This window comes from Dama dama, chromosome 18 (assembly GCF_033118175.1).
Source record: "Dama dama isolate Ldn47 chromosome 18, ASM3311817v1, whole genome shotgun sequence".
NCBI classification, from domain to species: Eukaryota; Metazoa; Chordata; class Mammalia; order Artiodactyla; family Cervidae; genus Dama; species Dama dama.
In genome coordinates this window covers 57887309-57907270 of record NC_083698.1, presented here as the reverse complement: position 1 = coordinate 57907270, position 19962 = coordinate 57887309, and the positions used below count along the sequence as shown (strand labels likewise).

The window sequence follows — 19962 nt, the reverse complement described above, 5'->3', positions numbered from 1 at the left end:
TAACATATGGGTGCACAGAGAGAGGCAATCTCTCACTGTATGGATGGGCCCCTCAAGAAAACATACTCTTCAGCACTTTTGACTTTCTGAAAACAAAACAACCCCAAACAGGTGTTTACACCAGTTTTGCTAAACTTGCAAAAATAAAATGAAGGAGGTTGCTGGCAAAAAAAGACATTCTATTTCAAGCCAGTAAAGTCCCGTTTGCAAACTGTAAAGAGATCCTCAGTGCAACCCCTAGGCCCGTCAGATGCCCTCCTCGGCAGACTGTGGCCATGGAGATTTAGGGTTGGGATTTGCTTGTTTCTTAAAGCAGAAGAGCCTTGTTTATTTTGGAAGGCAATGCCTTATGAATTTTTATTTACTTTAAAATACATACTGATATTGAATACCATGTTAACATTTGTTTTTCTTCTACCCTTTATCTTAGATGGAGTGTAATCTTGTCACTCAGAGTTTTTGCCCACCATGGAGGTATTCAGGTTGGCAAAAGATTACTGTGTGTATGCTTTTCCTCTCTTCAAAGGTTAAATGTAACCCCTGAGAGTTATTAGTTTGAAAAAAGCATGTTGGGTTGACAGGTACCTACTACATGCAGCAGAGTCTGAGCTCAGGCTTGCGGGTACATGTCCTCAGTGTCAGAGGGGGAAGCCAGACTTGAAGCAAAAGACTCACCCATAAGCGAGGACATGCAGCCACAGAGGCAGGGACAAAGGGCTTCAGTGAGGGTTGAATAAAAGCTAGTATTTTTTTTTTAAATCATACAATCATTTTTAGATGAACTTTTTTTCCCCCCCTTTTTTTTTTTTTTTTGCTTTTTATTTGTTGGCTGCACCATGCAGCATATGGGATCTTAGTTCCTTGATCAGGCATTGAACCTTCAACCCTGCATTGGAAGCATGGAGCCGTAACCACTGGACCATCGGGGAAGTTCCCAGAGCTAGTATTTATTCAGTCCTCCCTGAGCACCAGGCCTGAATCCCAGTGATGGGGTCCCAAAGACTAGAACATGCAGCATGGGTGTAGGAGGTGGTTTTGGGGTCCATGTTTGCTGTGTCCACCTTCCCAACTGAATACTGACTGGCATCCATGCTTAGAGCTCTAGTCTCTGATGGGTGATCATCACTAGAGAGAAGGTGAAACCCCTCATCTGTTTCTGCTCCTTCCAAAATGTTTTAGACCTTCCAGCTCAACCAGTCAAGGCTTGTTCTCCAGCCCCTTCCAGCCACAGCTTCCATCTCTTGCCCCACCCATCTCAGTGCAGCGGTCCTTCACTGCCCCACCCTCAGCACTTTCTTGCCTTAACCTGCCCTTGCCTGCTGTCTCCTCCAGCCTTTCTAGGGGAGCCCCAACCCTGCTCCCCAGGCTGTACCCACCTTCCATTCCCCAGGGCTCCCTCTGCAGTCCCCTCATTTCTCCTCTACCCTTCATCCCAGCTCCTCTCTATCAGTCTTAGACCTGCTATCTATCAGTTTCCATCACCTCCCACTCCTATCCCTAGCTTGGCTTTTTCCTCCCAGAGGAAGCTCCCTTCTTTCTGCCAGATTCTCCAGGTGAGGCCGGCTGCCCCTCACCCATCTCCATTACCTTCCTGCTTGCCACTGTTTCCATGGGCCAGGAAACTCAATGCTAGATGCCCCTCTTTCTGCCCTTGAACTCTGAAAGTCTTTCTGTCATGAACATGTGTCTTTTAAATTTATTTTTGTTTTTTCAAATCTACTTACTTTGTAAAAAATGTTATATTGAAAAAGTGACTGATTTTTCAAATTGCTGAGTAAATAATAGGCCAGGTGATGAAGTTAGCAACAACAATGAATGATCACGAAGCAATGTATTTCCTCATTCAACTTTAACACAGCCTAGTTAAGTTCAAGTGTGGACTGCTATCACCCCACTTTGCAAAGGGAGACTCATGTGGGTTTTGTGATGAATTCCTTCATGTCACATGACATAGTTTAAGGAATTGGTTTTATTGGGGAAAGGGCAAACTTACAAGGCTGGGTTTGTCCCCTGAACTCCTTCATCTTACTGAATTTAGGTGCAGCCTTTCCCCCAGGAGGATGGGGCGAAGAATCCCACTGGAGCTGGCTTGTTGTCTAGGCAACCAAGAATGAGATCCCTGCATCACCTTTGGCAATTGTGCTCATCAACCCGTGATCCCCATTTTATAGATGCAGAAACAGACCAGAGAAATTTAATAATTTGTCCAAGTCACACACCAGTTCCAGCGCCTAAATTCAAAACCAGTCTGCTATTCTTTACACAAAGGAAAAAGATTCTATGAAGCAACAAGGAGGGGAAGACCTCTGCTGTCTGTTCTCTGGGCTTTTGCATCTCTGAGAAGTAAGGTGCTGTTCTGTGAGGACCCAGACCACTCCACGGAGTTTTGACCCTACACTGACCCCCACCCGACTCCCATGCTGTTTTGGGAGCTGTAAGGGGTGCTGTAACCCCTCCCCTTTGATGATTGTAAAGAAGGCTTAGCAGGAATCTCAGTGTGCCTAGCCCCCAGTGCCAGAGAATGAGTACCCAAATTAAGATGACTTCGACTGTTTACATTTTAAGATGCCGTACGCTGCTGCTGCTAAGTCACTTCAGTCGTGTCCGACTCTGCGACCCCATAGAGAATCCCCCATCCCTGGGATTCTCCAGGCAAGAACACTGGAGTGGGTTGCCATTTCCTTCTCCAATGCGTGAAAGTGAAAAGTGAAAGTGAAATCGCTCAGTCGTGTCCGACTCTTCGCGACCCCACGGACTGCAGCCTACCAGGCTCCTCCGTCCATGGGATTTTCCAGGCAAGAGTACTGGAGTGGGGTGCCATTGCCTTCTCCAAAGATGCCGTATAATTGCTTACAATGGTTCATGGTAGAGGTATCTATAGAAATTTTTGAGATCTTGTATGTAAATATCAAAAGGAAAATAGAAGCTGATTCTCTAATTCTCACTATGCAATTTTTAAGAAATGCTTTCATATTTCATTCAACTCTTTCTTCCCTTTTTCCTATTTCTCTCTCACTGGTTCTGAAAAATAAGTATATCCATAAGTATGCAGGCTGTAGAAAGCTGACTTTTTCTATATCTAATAAAAACCTTGGGGAGTAATTGAAATAACTTGGCTCTGGTAGTCAGGTTACATGCTGCATAATATCAAAGGAAAAATCCATAGTGAGGAAAGCAGCAGAAAACAGGAAGAGGAGCTGGAGAATAAAGCCAGAACATTAAATAATGAGTAACTAGGAGAAACTTAAAAAAAATTTTTTTAAATTACATCCTTAGAAAAATAAAAGAAGTTATACCAGACAGAGTGTATACTCTGTGTATTTCTAAGGATTGTGAATTTAAAGAAAAGAAAGGAAATACCACTCCCCGCCCCATCCTGCAACTCCACCCCAGCATCTATTCATTAGATAAAAGTCTGACAGAAGCCATGGGTTTCAATCAAATTTTGACACGCATGTTTTTTCATGATTAGGCTCTCCTCCCATATCCTTTCTCTCTTTTTATCTCCACAATCTGAATTTTAAAGAAATGCTGTCATGACAGTGTACCACAAAAGGAGAGATGTCGACTATAAATTGTACTAAGTACTTTTCAGAGAATTTTACTTTGGTCTTTTTGATTTTACAAAAGATGGCTGCATTCATTGTGGGTACAAAGTGATGTGGAGATGACATGCCTGGGTCTTGTGAGAGAGAGATGCTGGCGTTGCAGGCACATGGGGAGAGCACAGCTTCCAGCTTGTGTTTCTGGCCAAATCCTATTCCTTATTCTGCAGCTAACATGTCCCCTCAGCAGGGGACCTTGGACAAGTCCTTTATTTCGCCCGGTTTCCTTCTAGATTTTTTTGGTTGTTGTTGTTATTTCTATATAAAACCAAAATCTTTGGGAAACAGGTTAAAAAAAAAAAAGAAAAAACAATCACCCATAATTTATCAAACATTATGATTTGGGTATATTTTCTTATGTGCAGCTATCTTTTTTTTCTTTTAAAAATATAGTAGAAATTAAAGCAATATCCAATTTTACATCCTGACTTTTCTTTTGGCAGTGTTTTGTCTTTCTAAGTAAAAACATGTGGGGACTTCCCTGGTGGCCTAGTGGTTAAGAATCCACCTGCAATGCAGGGGACATGAGTTCCATCCCTGGTCAGGGAACTAAGATCCCATGTGCTGCAGAGCAACTAAGCCTGTGAGCCAAAACTAGGGAGACAGTGTGTGCCAAAACTAGGGAGACTGTACACCAAAATGAAGATCCTGCATGAGGCAAGGAAGATCCTAGGTGCTGCAAATAAGACTCGATGCAGTCAAATAAAGTTTTTAAAAGTACAAATAGGAAGCAATGGCTTCCTAGTAGGTCTAAAAAAAATATGATGCTTTAAGCCTCATTTTCTAGAGCTGTATAATATTCCATGTGGGTGTTTTTGTTCTTTGATTTTTACAGTCTCGGTTGACAGAACTTTTGACAACACTGGGGCTGTCTGAATATCTCACTGAAGGAAAAACAGAGGGCAACAAGTGGCCAGTGTTCACTATGTCTATGGTGATCCTTAGCCAGATTCATTGACAACTTTCCAATAAACTGTTGAGCATGTCCATACACAGAGAGACAAAGCTGATCTCTTTCTGCAGGTCAGTCTCAGATGATAGGCTGGTGACTGTATTATCTTTGCTGGTGTCTCAGTGGAGTGAGACAAGCTGGGCACAAATTCTGGCTCTGAACTTCTTATTGATGGGATCTGGACAAAATTCTTGGCTTCTCTACACCTATTTTCTCAGCTGTAACAATGTGGATATCATTCAGTTCAGTTCAGTTCAGTTGCTCAGTCGTGTCCGACTCTTTGTGACCCCATGAACTACAGCATGCCAGGCCTCCCTGTCCATCACCAACTGATGGAGCATACCCAAACTCATGTCCATTGAGTTGGTGATGCCATCCAACCATCTCATCCTCTGTCATCCCCTTCTCCTCCTGACCTCAATCTGTCTCAGCATCAGGGTCTCTTCAAATGAGTCAGCTCTTCACATCAGGTGGCCAAAGTATTGGAGTTTCAGCTTCAACATCAGTCCTTCAAATGAACACCCAGGACTGATCTCCTTTAGGATGGACTGATTGGATCTCCTTGTAGTCCAAGGGACTCTCAAGAGTCTTCTCCAACACCACAGTTCAAAAGCATCAATTATTTGGCACTCAGCTTTCTTTATAGTCCAACTCTCACATCCATACATGACTACTGGAAAAATCATAGCCTTGACTAGACAGACCTTTGTTAGCAAGGTAATGTCTCTGCTTTTTAATATGCTGTCTAGGTTGGTCATAGCTTTTCTTCCAAGGAGTAAGTGTCTTTTAATTTCATGGCTGCAATCACCATCTGCAGTGATATTGGAGCCCCAGAAAATAAAGTCTGCCACTGTTTCCACTGTTTCCCCATCTATTTGACATGCTCTTAGTTTTCTGAATGTTGAGCTTTAAGCCAACTTTTTCACTCTCCTCTTTCACTTTCATCAGGAGGCTCTTTAGTTCTTCACTTTCTGCCATAAAGGTGGCATCATCTGCATATCTGAGGTAATGGATATTTCTCCCAGCAATCTTAATTCCAGTTTGTGCTTCCTCCAGCCCAGCATTTCTCATGATGTACTCTGCATATAAGTTAAATAAGCAGGGTGACAACATACAGCCTTGGCATACTCCTTTTCCTATTTGGAACCAGTCTGTTGTTCCATGTCCAGTTCTAACTATTGCTTCCTGACCTGCATACAGGTTTCTCAAGAGGCAGATCAGGTGGTCTGGTATTCCCATCTCTTTCAGAATTTTCCACAGTTTATTGTGATCCATTCAGTCAAAGGCTTTGGCATAGTCAATAAAGCAGAAATAGATGTTTTTCTGGAACTCTCTGGCTTTTCTGATGATCCAGCAGATGTTAGCAATTTGATCTCTGGTCCCTCTGCCTTTTCTAAAACCAGCTTGAACATGTGGAAGTTCACGGTTCATGTATTGCTGAAGCCTGGCTTGGAGAATTTTGAGCGTGTTAGATGAGTGCAATTGTGTGGTAGTTTGAGCATTCTTTGGAATTGCCTTTCTTTGGGATTGGAATGAAAACGGACCTTTTCCAGTCCTGTGGCCACTGCTGAGTTTTCCAAATTTGCTGGCGTATTGAGTGCAGCACTTTCACAGCATCGTCTTTTAGGTTTTGAAATAACTCAACTGGAATTCCATCACCTCCACTAGCCTTGTTCATAGTGATGCTTCCTAAGGCCCACTTGACTTCACATTCCAGGATGTCTGGCTCTAGGTGAGTGATCACACTATCATGATTATCTGGGTCATGAAGATCTTTTTTGTACAGTTCTGTGTATTCTTGCCACCTCTTCTTAAGAGCTTCTGCTTCTGTCAGGTCCAGGTGGATATCATTAAAGATCCTCAATTCTAAGAAATGTATTTTAACACATTTGATACTGGGTTGAGAGCTGCAATCTATATGTTGTTGTTTAGTCCCCAAGTCGTGTCCAACTCCTTGTGACCCCTCATGGGCTGTAGCCTGCCAGATTCCTCTATTCATGGGATTTCCCAGGCAAGAATACTGGAATGGGTTGCCATTTCCTTCTGCAGAGGAGCTTCCTGACCCAGGGATTGAACCTGCGCCTCCTGTATTGGCAGGCAGATTCTTTACCGCTGAGCCACGAGGGAAGTCACTGTCATTTTCCTCTCCTTAGCACTCCACAGAGCTAAAACAATCAGTGGTAACTTAGAATTGAAGAAATACAATATGATACAAAATAATATAATATAATATGTTTTATATAACAAATACTTGCTTTATATTTGTGGGAAGAATTAGGTGAAATATTTTACATAAATTGTTATTGCATTTGGTAAGAGATTAACACCAGCTATTATTTTATCAGTAAGAAAAGAGCTATGTTGTCCTTACAACAGAAGATTTGTTCTGTGTAGAATATATATTATAAAAATGTTATTTGTAGGTCATATACTTAGATAAAACTTGTACTGCTTGGGAAATTCTGTAATACTCTAGTTGATTAGAGATGGCACAGGGATGGCAAATAGGTTTAACTTTCTGTGCCAAGTCTAATCTGTTGATGATGACTGTCAGATGTGCTGTACTGTGAGAATCGCTGAGGTGGAATCTGAGTGCAGCAGATAAGAGTGCCAAGGTGTATTAGGAATATTTTCCCTGGGCTTTGGAAGATGGAGTGGCAACACACACACTAAGTGTTTGCCATCTCTGCATTATTGTCACAAAACATTGCTTGGCAGCTCATCAGGCAGTAGCCAGGCCATGGTTTCATTGGAAGGACTGATGCTGAAGCTGAAACTCCAGTACTTTGGCTACCTGATGCACAGAACTGACTCATTGGAAAAGACCCTGATGCTTGGAAAGATTGAAGGTGGGAGGAGAAGGGACAACAGAGGATGAGACGGTTGGATGGCATCACCAACTCAATGGACATTAGTATGAGTAAGCTCTGGGAGTTGGTGATGGACAGGGAAGCCTGGAGTGCTGCAGTCCAGCACCGTGTCTGGGTCACAAAGAGTTGGACACGAATGAACGATTGAGCTGAACTGAACTGAAGGTCATGGTTTATCAATCAGGAGTTTCGTCAAAACTGTGTGGCAATTGACCGAATCTGGGTCCAAGGTGGAAGGTGAGAACCACACAGGGAAGAGGCAAACTCAGAAGACACAGATGTCTGGGACACACGGGAAGTGGATGGAGACCTGGAAGTCATGACACCACTCTGAAAACAAGTTCCTTTTTAAAATGGCTTTGGGGGATTTCAGCCACAAACTCTTAGCTATTTTTCTTAAAACCCCAAGACCGGTAGAAATGTGGGTGATAGTTCACCATAGGGAAAGCAGAGTCTTTGCAATGACCTGGATTTCAATCAGCCCTTGTTCCGGTAATGCTCACTTAGTTCTTGCCTCCTGAACCTTGAGGTCCTCACTCTGGCCTTTCTGGAACTTTGCTGCTGGATGACTGAGACGCCCCTGCAGTCTTTGCCTTGACTGCATCTTGTCTCGTTCTCTTTTGCTGTGGGTGAAAGGCTTTGAACCCAAGGCCCCCTCTCAGAAAAGGCAATGGTATTAGAAAGGGAATTTGTTCATTTTAGTCTTCTTATCTAATTCTCTGCTTTTGGGTACTCATGAAATAAAACCAATCATTTACAGGCACATTGGTGAAGATTTAAATGGAACACTACATACCATTTTTGGAAATATTCTGATAGTCCCTGTGACTGCAGTGGTTTCTTTTCCGTAAACGAAGGTAAATAGAGTTTTCTTTAATTCTGGAAGAAACATATATGTGTATATTTAATTTCAGGACATTTACATGATAGAGTTCAAAGAAGCATGTTTTTATTGTGATTTTTTAAAATGTGAAAATGAACTCAGAAAATCAAATATCTGCAGACACATTTTCTCTAAACTATCAATACATTACTAGGAATTGTTATAAGAACAGTTCTACAAAATGGGTTGCATTGATGTGATAAGATCAAATTTCTTCATTTTTTTAATGAAGACTTCCAATCATCCCTTTCTAACCTTTTAACCAAGAGCTGTTGTAAGTCTCTTGAGCAATTGATCATTTTTACCAGCTTGATTGTTTCAAACCTGACCATGTTCCCGTTCTTCTTTTGGTTGTTGTGAAGCTGTGGCAGATGCTCTTGTGGTCTTTCAGATTCTTTTCTCCCCCTTCTTCCATTTTACTTTTTAATTTGTTTTAATTTAATTAAAAAAACTTTTTTGGCTGTGCCATGTGGCACATGGGATCCCCGTTCCCCAACCAGGGGTCAAACCTGCATCCCCTACATTGGGAGCGGGGAGTCTTAACTGGACCACCAGGGAAGTTCCCCCCACCTTCATCTATTTCAATAGAAGTTTTAGTAGGACACGTGTCTGCTCCCCGAATGATGATGGCTTTACTCATCTTTACCTGCAGCTAGGAGTGTCCACCTCACTAAGCTTTGGACCATGAGATGGAAGTGGAATTCTCCAGTGACACTTTCTGGGAATGCATCTCAGGAAACAATTGTCTGGTGACCTTGCTTAGTCCTTTTCCTCCCTTCTGCTGCCCACAATAGGATAGCTGCCATTTTGGACTACGGGGATAAGTTCTACACTGAGAAGGCAGAGGGGTGAGAGCTGAGCTCCCATATCAGACCTGGATTGCGTATGTGAGAGAAATAAACTCCTCTGTTATCTTATTTAAATTCCCAGACATTGAGTTTCTCTGTTACTTATAGCCGAATCTATTGGGTTAGCCCAAGAGTTTGTTTGGGTTTTTCCATAATCTCTTACTTAACATTCAATAATAGTAATGGACACAGATCTTAGAGACAAATTTTCGACCAGTAGCAGGCTATAACCGCACATATTTTAAGTCACTTCCTTGCCTCTTCTTTGTCCCATCTTTGATTTTCTATCTTCTTTTGCCAAATTTTAATTTAATTTAAATGCAATTTAATGTTATGTTCTCCATACTTTCATAGGCTTCCTAAAATCCTGTTTGAAATAAGACCAGGTATAAACTAATGAATAATAATTAAACTCAGACATTTTTGATTATCTTCTCTTCATTAAAATAGACTTCCTGTCTCACAACCGTACATAAATCACCATTTATTTTTAAGTGTTATGTAAGTTTCACTCATTGTATTAGAGTGCTTGCCAACTGTTTCAGTGCTTCAGACAGGTAAGCATGTATCAGGTTTGGGATACATATTTGTATCCCAAATATATACATATTTGGAATGCACTGCAAGTAGTGTTCTTTCTGAAGTCTAAGAAAACTAATGATAATAGCAAACAAACTTGTGGTTATCAAAGGAGAAAGGGGAAGGGGAATAAAATAGGGGTTTAGTATTAACACATACACACTGTTGTATATAAAATAGATAATGGAACAGGACCTGGAGTATAGCCCAGGGGACCATACCCAATACACTATATTCAATATTCTGCAATAATTTATAAGGGAAAAGAATCTGAAAAAGAATAGCTTTGCTATACATGTGAAGTTGATACAACATCGTAATCAACTGAATAGGTTTGCTATACATGTGAAGTTGATACGACATTGTAATCAACTATAATAAAAACTCCAAATCCGTGCCCCACCTGCCTCGCTAAATCTTAATGGCATATATGTGTTAGTCACTCAGTCCTGTTCTACTTTTTGTAATCCCATAGATTGTGGCCTGCCAGGCTTCTCTGTCCATGGGGATTCTCCAGGCAAGAATATTGGAGTGGATTGCCATGCCCTCCCTCCAGCGGATTTTCTCGACCAGGGTTTCTTTGTCAATTCAGGATTTCCTGTGTTGCAGGCAGATTCTTTACCATCTGAGACACCAGGGAAGCCCTGAAATCCTAATAACATTTCTTAATGTTAATAGAAGACCAAGATCTCTGAGCAATACTTTAATTATAGGATTTTTGCTTTGTGGTAGGGTTTTGAGGTAAGTGACTTATTTTACTTTTTAATATCAAAGTCACCCATGCACATAGTTTTCAAAATCAATTCATTTTACCTGAGTGATGTTTATTGAGCCTTATTATGTTCTAGGCACTGTTCTAGGCATCTGGATTATACTGGTAAGTGAAAAAGACAAAGACCCCTGCCCCTGTATCACTGAAATTCTGGGAGGGGAAAAAAACCCACTAAACATCATGCATAAGCAAACTATAGAGGATGCTAGAAGGCAGTAATTGCTATTAAAAAAAAAAAAAAAAAAGAGGAGACATGGGAACTAGGATTAGAGTTGTCAGAGCAAGCACTATTGAAAAAGTGAATGTGAGCAAAGACTTGAAGTTGTGGAACAAAATAGTTGAACTATATTTATTTTACAAGCCTTGCAGTGGTAAACAGCAATCTCACACTCCCCATCCTGCCTGTTTCTCCATTTCAAGAGGCAGTTAATTTCAACCTTATTTGGCTGAGCCTTTAAAACAATTTTTAAAATTATTTATTTATTTTTGGTTGCGCTGGGTCTTTGTAACTGTGTTCAGACTTTCTCTAGTTGCAGCCAGTGGGGGCTACTCTTTGTTGTGGAGCATAGGCTGTAGATGCATGAGCTTCAGTAGTTTCAGCTCCGTGGGCTCTGTAGCTGTGGCACAGGGGCTTAATTGCTCCATGATGTGTGGAATCTTCCCACAAAAGGGACTGAACCCATGTGGCCTGCATTGGCAGGTGGATTCTTATCCATTGTACCACCAGGGAAGTCCCTGGCTGAATATTTTTGAATTTTCTTCCTTATTTCTAAACAAAATACTTTCAAGGCTACTTCTTGATTTTTAGTCTTTCGCATTATCTACTCACCTCTCACTATCAAGAAGAAGCTTTAGCTATTTACAACAGATCTATGGTTGCTTTTTCTTCTCTTCACAACTCTTATTTCCCTGGAGTTAATAGCTCCTTTTGTTTCTCTGCTTAATGTTCTGAAGTATTTAACATCAATTTACCCTTAAATCTTTTTATAAATATTTGAACTCCTTTCAAAATGCTCTGATACATCATATAGTTTAGTAATTTCATCTTCTTGTGGAATTCTCTCCTGAAACCTCTTGACCTGCTTAATTTGGACTTGTTACTCTCTCACCCTGGTTTGTAGCACATGTCCTGGGAGCCCTTCTTCACCCTCCTGGGGATTTTCTTCACTTCTTTCTGACTTATTGGATATCTCACTTCCTGAAAGGGCACATTTTTCTTGTTTTTGATGGAGCATACTTTTAAATATTATGTTTGAAGGGATGTGTGGGAAGTAACATTATTATTAGCATTTGTCTATCTGAAACTGTTTTTACTTCTTGCCTTGGTGAGGTGTAGGGTGGTGAGGTATTGCTGGTGATGTGGAGGGTGGGCCCAGAATTACAGCCAGTCACACCATAAGTACAAACACAAATAGGGTTAATAGGACTTATTGGGGAAAAAACTCAAATAAAGAAGTAGCAGTGTTCATTTGGTTTCTGAACTCTCATTATCTCATAAAAAGGTGTCTCAGACAGTACATAGCTAGACTAGCACATCTATATATTTTTACAGAAGGAAAACTCTTGAGTATATAAGTCACTATGTAATTTAATAATAGTAGATATCTGGGATAGGTAATTGGTTTGTTAAAAAGAAGGAATCCCTTGGCTTCTTGCTGAGCTACCAATAGGAAGAAGGAAATAGGCCTCTAGGACCATCAGAGTTTGCTCATTGGCCAATGTGGTAGATTTAAGAATGGCTTCATATCTTTGACAATCCTACCCTTAAATCTTGGCTGTCGTGTTACTTCTTTCACCAATAAGACATGGTGGAAGTGACACTATGCCAGTTTTGGGTTGGCTTTTAAGATTCTTGGCAACTCTGGTCTCTTAGAGCCCTGGTCTATCATCTGAGAAGTCTATCTTTCTGGAGACATCATGTAAGAAAGTCTTACAGTGGAAGCAACCAAGATATACTTCAATAGGTGAATAGACAAATGAACCAGGTATATCCATACAATAGACTATTAGTCACAATACAAAGAAGTGAGCTGTCATGGCATGAAAAGACAGAGATAACTTAAGTGCATATTGCTAAGTAAAAGAAGCCAATCTGAAAAGGCTACATACTACATAATTCCAACTATGTGACATTCTGGAAAAGGCAAAATATAGAGACAGTAAAAAAAAAAATTGGTGGTTTCCAGGGGTTATGAGGAGGGAGGGGAAGATTAACAGGTAGAGCACAGGGGCTTTTTAGGGCAGTGAAACTAATCTGTATAATACTGTAATGGGGAATATATGTCATTACACATTTGTCAAAACTCATAGAAAGCACAACACAAAGAGAAAACCCTAATATAAACTAAGGACTTCAGTTAATAATACTGTATCAATGTTGACTCTTCATTTATAACATATGTACCATACTAATGCAGGTTGTTAATAATAGGGGGAATTGAGAAGATGAGGCATACATGGGAACTCTCAGTACTTTCTGCTCAATTTTTCTGTAAACTTAAAATTGCTAAAAAATTAAAGTCTATTAAAAAAAAAAAGCCCTACCTGGAAAGGAAGAGAGGCCCAGCTAAACCCAGCTTTCTGGTCACCCCTTCTCAGGCACTCTTTACATGAGTGAAGCCATCTTGGGCCCTCCAGCCCAGCACTACGTGAACATCATCAAGTGTCTGTGGTCAGTGCCACATGGAGAGGAAGAATTGGCCAGTCAAGTTCTGCCTGAATTCCTGAATTTCTCACGGTGCCAAACTGCGAGATATAATAATGACTTGTTTTAAGCCACTGAAGTTTGGGGTACTTTGTTACACAACAATAGATATCCAGAAAGGATGCTTATAGAATTCTAGGTTAATTTCATTTTCCCTCAGAAGTTTGAAGGAATCAATTCATTGGCTCCTGGCCTCCTAGTGTTATTGTCTGAAGTTATTCTGTGTCGCAATCCTTTTAAGAATCTGAGTAGCATCTATTCTGAGTGTTCTGAAGCATCGTGATGATGGGCTCGGCGTGGCTTTATTTTCATTCAGTGTTAGATGGATCCTTTCAACCTGGAAATTCATGTCACTCAGTTCTGAGATATGTTCTTGAATTATTCCACTGATGATGTCTTCCTTTCTTAGAACTCCCGTTATTTGGGTATCGGGTCACCTAGTCTGGTTCTCTGATTTTCCTAGTTTTTCTGTCCTATTTTCTATCTCTTTGTCTTCTACTCTATTTTCTGGATAATATCCTCAACTTGATGTTTTTCAATACATCTATGAAAATCTTCCTATATCACTAGTATAATTGATCTTTTTTGTTACCTGAATTAATATATTCTCTTGTCTTTTTGAAGATATTCATTTTAATTACTTTTATAAGTGGGATGTTGTTGTTGCTGTTCAGTCACCAAATCAGGTTTGACTCTAATGAAAAATTAGTTAAAAATTGTTTTTTTAAACATAGTTTCTGTCTTCTTGAAGTTGTTTTTCTCTTTATTTTATGCTGTTTTTTACATTTGAAATTTTTCTAATATATCCAATGATCTTGTGTTGTTGGCTTATGTTTAAAAGTGGAAATCAGTTGAAATCTTAAAATGGATTGGAAAGTAGGCCTGCTGGGTGTGGCTTGCTATCTGTGGTCCTCACCAGTGGGCGAGCTGGCTGGGTCTTTCTCAAGGAACGACTGCTGTCAGAGTCTTTGGGGCTCCTTCCTCTTGGGATGTGCAGATTCCCCAGAGAAGGGTCTTCTAGTCTCCAGCTGGGTTGCCAGCTTTCTGAGGCCAGCAGTGGGTGGACCTTAGATTCAGCATGCTTGTGTTTTCATAGGATGTTCCTTACCACACCCAGTCCAGAAGCTCTTGATTTTGTTATCCCCAGAGAATAAACCCTAGTCTCATTCAGAATAAGGGAAGGGAACCGATCTGAGGATCTTACAACTTCTTCAGTAATCTTCCAAGTACTCTTCCAACTACCACTTGTTTTTAGCCTCACTTTCATGTCTAGAACTACTATATGAAGCCAGTTCCCAAGTCCTTTGCAATTCTGCAGTGTAGACTGGCTTATTTCTCAATCTTCCATCCTCCTAGCTTGGGATGCAACTTTCCTGAATAGACTAAGTCAGTTACCACTTGTCCTTGTGTTTCTGGCTTTCAACATTTTGTGACTGTTGGCTCTTGCTGTTGTCTTTGTCCTTGTGGACAAATTCATTTTCTGTCATTTTAGTGGGGTTTCTCAAGAGAGAGAAGTAAATGCTTTGTTCAATCTGCTCTTCTACCCAGAAGCCTGAAATGAATACTTTATCCACTGCATCACTTATGCCCTCTGCGTTGACTATTTTATTATATTTCAAAAAAGCAGATGGGAAGTGGACATTAGATCTGAGTTCAATGCTAAAATAATTTCACGGTCAATAAAGAGGGGTTATTTTCCTTTGGGAAAGTAATTGTTACCAATATTTAGCCAGAAATATATTTTTGACATCAAAAATCATTTCTAAAAATAGAATTTATGTACCAAAATACTGTTTTGCTCTTGACCTACTCATGGAGAGTAAATAGTGTGGATATTAATAATATAGGTACAGTTCTAATTCTTTCATTACAGAAAGAATATAGAAATCTTTACCAAAAGCTGAATAGTTCCATTACTATTTCTGACCACAATTACTATTTCTGAAATTTGGAGATGAGGTTTTGTACTAAGTACTAGAAACTATTTCACCTAATCAAAGACACTATTTTCTTTCATCCTCATTCTCAATACATAATCTCCCTTAAAAATTTTAGGAATTAAATTTCTCATGCAGTGCTCAGGGATTCTAAGAAGATAAAAGGATCAATACAATATGTTGAGAAGCCTGTAATACAATATTTGAGATGCCTATAAATAGAAAAGATTGCTTAATAGAAAGTTATTTATATACAGCACCAGTGTAACTTAAATGAATAGGCTAAGCTGAGGATACCATGCATAGTAAGGTTAACTGATCACCATTCTGGTTTCACATCCCCCGTCTGTTTGCTCCCCCCTCTCTTCTCGGACTCAAGTTTCCCATATGATCTTTATTTCTCTATTTTTCCTCTGTTCTACCCAGTCCAACGGAGGAAAAGCCAGTACAATGGGTTAGTAGAAGAGGTGACAGCTTCAGTTCTGTAGTTGAGGAGTGCGGAGAACGAGAACTTAAAAGCTTTCTTTCCTACACCTTCCGTACGGTCTGAGATAGGCGTGTCCTCAACATCCAGAGAAGGCTTGAAAGTTCACCGTATTAAAGTCCCAGTTTCATCAGCCCCATCTATTGTAGGGCCTGAGAAGTACAACCATTTCACTGACACTAGTCAGATTTTGATTTTTAACACCAACATTCAGAACAGATACATCTTAGATCTACTAGTGGCTTTTCCCAACATGGGCCCAGAAAACACACAAAAACCCACTTTATCTAAGAACCTTCGAAGGACCACCACCCCTACTCCATTTCACTATGACTGAAAGAAAAGCACAAGAGAAAGAATAAGACCAAGAACAAGCCTCAAGAATAATGCGGACAAATGTGTGGCTTTAAAACTGAAAAAATGGTCACATCCTTTGTTGACTCAGAGCAGAACCCATTTGGAGAGAGGCAACAAAAACAGTTTCCCAAAGGGCTTAGCATATCATAGGTTTTTGGGATAAACCAAATATAATATTATTGAAGCAACAGAGCTGTATCAAGTCCTTATGAAGATTCTGAATCTATTTCTGAACTCTCATCAGGAGCACAGTCAGTTTGGGTATAAATTCTGAGATACCATCAAGCTGAATATCAGGGAGTAAGTCACAGACAAAAACATTGGGGCTTGGAAGGCTGGCAACGGGGTGAGGGAGAGATAAATGGTAACATTTGATGGGAAGGATTAGGACTGGGGAGTGTCCAGGGATAAAGGTGGATAACTTAGAGACTACACAGACTTTATTCAGGGACCTCTACGACTAGGAAGTTTTAAGAAAAGGGTGAATAATTTTCTTTCCAAGTGGTTGAAGGTCAGGCCAGCATGGGGCCAGGGAGATAGATTAAAGAGTTTTTTTAATTCCTTCTAGTTCTTTGATACTAGCCACAGCCCAGAGCCCTGTGGAAACCTTAATTCACTGCATCAGAGAAGAACCAAGGTTTCAGCTTCAGAGAGAGATAAACATGTAGAATATGACTCGTTGTGTATTCAGAGAGTCTGGCAATGGGCTAATTATGCAGGGGGAGTTTGCAGGGGTGAGGATGACTACAGAGGAGGTCCTAGGAGTTCAGACTTGAAAAGATTAGCAAGACAGCATGATAGATTTTGAATCTGGAGCGGCAAAATAGTACGGGGAAATAGACTTCATGGGCATCATGTTCAATAATTCATGAGCTGCTATACTCACACGAAGCTTCTTACCTGTTAACTTTGCACAAAGATTCCTTTCTCTGACCTTCTCTGAGCTGGCAGCATTATAACTCTCTCCATCCTCATGTTTGCAGCCTCAGATGTGATTCTGGGCCACTGTATCAGGGTAAACATTTAAACTGTGATAAAACTGGGGGATTTAAGGCTGTGGATATTTATAAATCCGAAAAGATCACTTGTGGCATAGAAGAAGATTGTTTTCGTAATCTCAACAGTGTTTCTCAAAGGATGCTCTGTACAACACTAGTTTCTTGAGATGTATATCTTTCTCATAAAACACACACACATTACATAGTTCTGTGGTCAAATTAGTTTAGGAAATGTTTCATATTATACCTTGGAGCTAAGCAAAGCTTTTGGGGCTTATTGAAGGCTCTGATAAACCTTACACTGATTAAACTTATTTTCCTTTATTTAAATCAGCACTTCCAAAACTTATTTGACCTAGGAATCTTCTTAAAAATGTGTGCAATACCTTTTAACATCTTGTGGAACTAGTGCTTCACAGAACAGGTTTTGAAGAACATTGATGAATTATCTCTGTGATCTATATTTGAGCATTATGGCATAGCCTAAAATCTCAAGTTCAATCAGCTACAAGAATCCTACTAGAAAAATTTGGAGGTTGTACATATACTTTGATCAATCTAGATTGCAGTCAAATTATATCATTCCAGACAAAAATTCACATCAATGCTTAATTTCTTCAAATAGCAGATCTTTCCTTTGTTTTATTCTTTTTATTTGACTACTGAATGGATAATTTTACTTTAAACTTATTTTTTCCAATTTGTTGACTACAGTTGTTTTAATATTGTGATGACTTTTTGCTAATTTCTCGTGGAACATATTTATTTTAGAACACACTTAGAAATCCAAGGGCTTAAGTTACACTGATTTATTTTTATATGCATCCCGTTATGCAGCTGGTGATTCAATTCATGCTGTTTATACTCCTCCTCCCTTGTCCCTGGCATTTTCCCTAAAATGTTAATTCCTGCAAATCTGATTTGATTTAGGCAATCTGAGAAATTGCAAGGGAAGGAGGTTTGTAGATTGTACCACACTCTGCAAATGTAAAGTAATGTCATTATGAACTTACTCAGTGATTCTAATTATTGAATACCAACCACAGTGCCACATAATGTGCCAGGGGCTTGGGCTTCAGAGTGAAGTCAAGCCTGATCCCAGTACTGGAGATGCAGAGTCTGGTGTGGGGTGGGTGGAGTGGGGAGACAGTGAGTAAACAGTTGTGACAAGTGAGATGACATTGGTATTGAAGGAGCAAAATAGGAGCACAGGAGAGAATTGTAGAGTCAGATGGGGGTTAGTATGAAGATGCTGTCCAAGGAACTGACTCCTAACTTTGGTTGGTGAAATACAAATGGGAGTAACTAGATATGACAAAGGTGAGGCTTAAATGCCTACAAAAAATATTCAAACTCACTCGTAATCAAGAGGTTACATACGAGAAAAATATGTAATAAAACAAAATGCAATAATAAAACAATATGCAATAAAATACTTTTTGTTAGATTGGAAAAAATTAAGAAAATGGGCAATATTCAGTATTGACAAAGGTGTGGGGCAACAAGTATTCTTATGCAACATTTTGGGGAATGTAAATTGGTGCAGCCCTTTTGGAAAGATTATAAAAAATTAAAAATGTATACCTTCTGATCCAGCAACTTTTTTCCTAAAGACATTCTCATATGTAGTCATAAAGAGAACTATAGGTAATTCATTAGAGAACTAATGGAATTTGTGAGGACTTGGAATTAAGTTGACTGTCCATCAGTAGGAGAATGAAACAACCATACCATGAAATATCATGCAGAATTGCATCAGAATGGAAAATGCTTCAAGAAGTATTATGGAAGCATTAATTTATAGTATATTATGCACAGTATGATGTCATTTATGGGAAAACCCCAACAAAGCATTTATTTCTTCATGTACAAACACATAGAAAGAGTCTGTTAGGAAACCACACTAGATTGATAACAGGGCTTTCTTCTGGGAATGGGAATGAAATTAGGGGAGGGCTTTGATTTTTTTATTACATACCTAAGTACTTTTTGTAAAATAAAAATGTGTTCATGGTTTGAATAAGTAAATTAAAAAAATAAGTAGGGTTAAAGGGGACATTGTCTCATTGGAGAGATCTGTCAGTACAAGGCTGGAAGAGTCCTGGGCTAGGAGTCAGTGTCCTCAGATGGCCCTTCCTGCCCCAAGCCGCTCCTCTAATGCCTGCCTTCCATCCCTTCCTGCCTTGTCTAATAACTGTTCCTGCCTTTGTCTGCCTTTCTCCCTCTTCTGGATCTTTCTATCTCTACAAGCCTGTAGTAGAATATCTCATCTAAAAATGTCTCCCTTATCTCTTATTCCCCATGAGCTATCACCTCACTTCTCTGCTCCCTTTGATAGTAAAACCTGTTTAGAGTTGTGTATGTTCACCTGCATTTACTTCATTACAACCTGAACCTATTCTCTCCAATCAGACTTCCATCTCTGCCCCATGAAATTTGTCTGGTCAGAGTGTCACCATGATCACCATCTGGACACTCAGTGGTTCTTCTCAGGGCTCATCTTCCACTCCCTCTCCCACCATCTAGCTTCTGGGCACTTCTCCTTTGGAAATACTTTCTTCACTTGGCATCCAGGACACTAACTGCTTCTAGCTTCCTTTCCCTTGTAGGGTGGTTCCTTCTCTTCCCATACCGCTACGTGTTGGCATCCCCCAGCCACTGTCCTCAGTCACATTTCTTTTTCACGCTCATTCCCTGTAATAGAAGGTCTCAATTTTTTGCTCTCAGGACCACTTTATGTTCTTAAAATTATTGAGGAAATCAGAGAGCTTTTGTTTATGTGAGTTATAGCTGTCAATATATATATACTGGAAATTAAAACTTAGAAATTTAAAAGATCATTTAATTATTAATCATTTTAAATGATAAATCCATTCCATATTAACATAAATGAAATATTTGTTTTCTAAAAACATTTTTTTCCCAACTCCTCCCCCAATTAGTGGGAAGAAAGGCATCATTTAACCATCTTTA

At 39.9% G+C, this 19962-nt stretch overlaps 1 protein-coding gene across 3 annotated transcripts in view; it reads right to left on the bottom strand.

The window, feature by feature from the left end:
• AOAH (acyloxyacyl hydrolase) overlaps positions 1-19962 on the bottom strand; it is a 186333-nt gene that overhangs the window by 51908 nt on the left and 114463 nt on the right. For all 3 annotated transcript variants that reach the window (XM_061165364.1, XM_061165366.1, XM_061165363.1), the window contains exon 14: positions 8224-8306. In XM_061165364.1, the coding sequence (XP_061021347.1) occupies positions 8224-8306 (83 nt within the window). The remainder of the gene's footprint in view (positions 1-8223; positions 8307-19962) is intronic.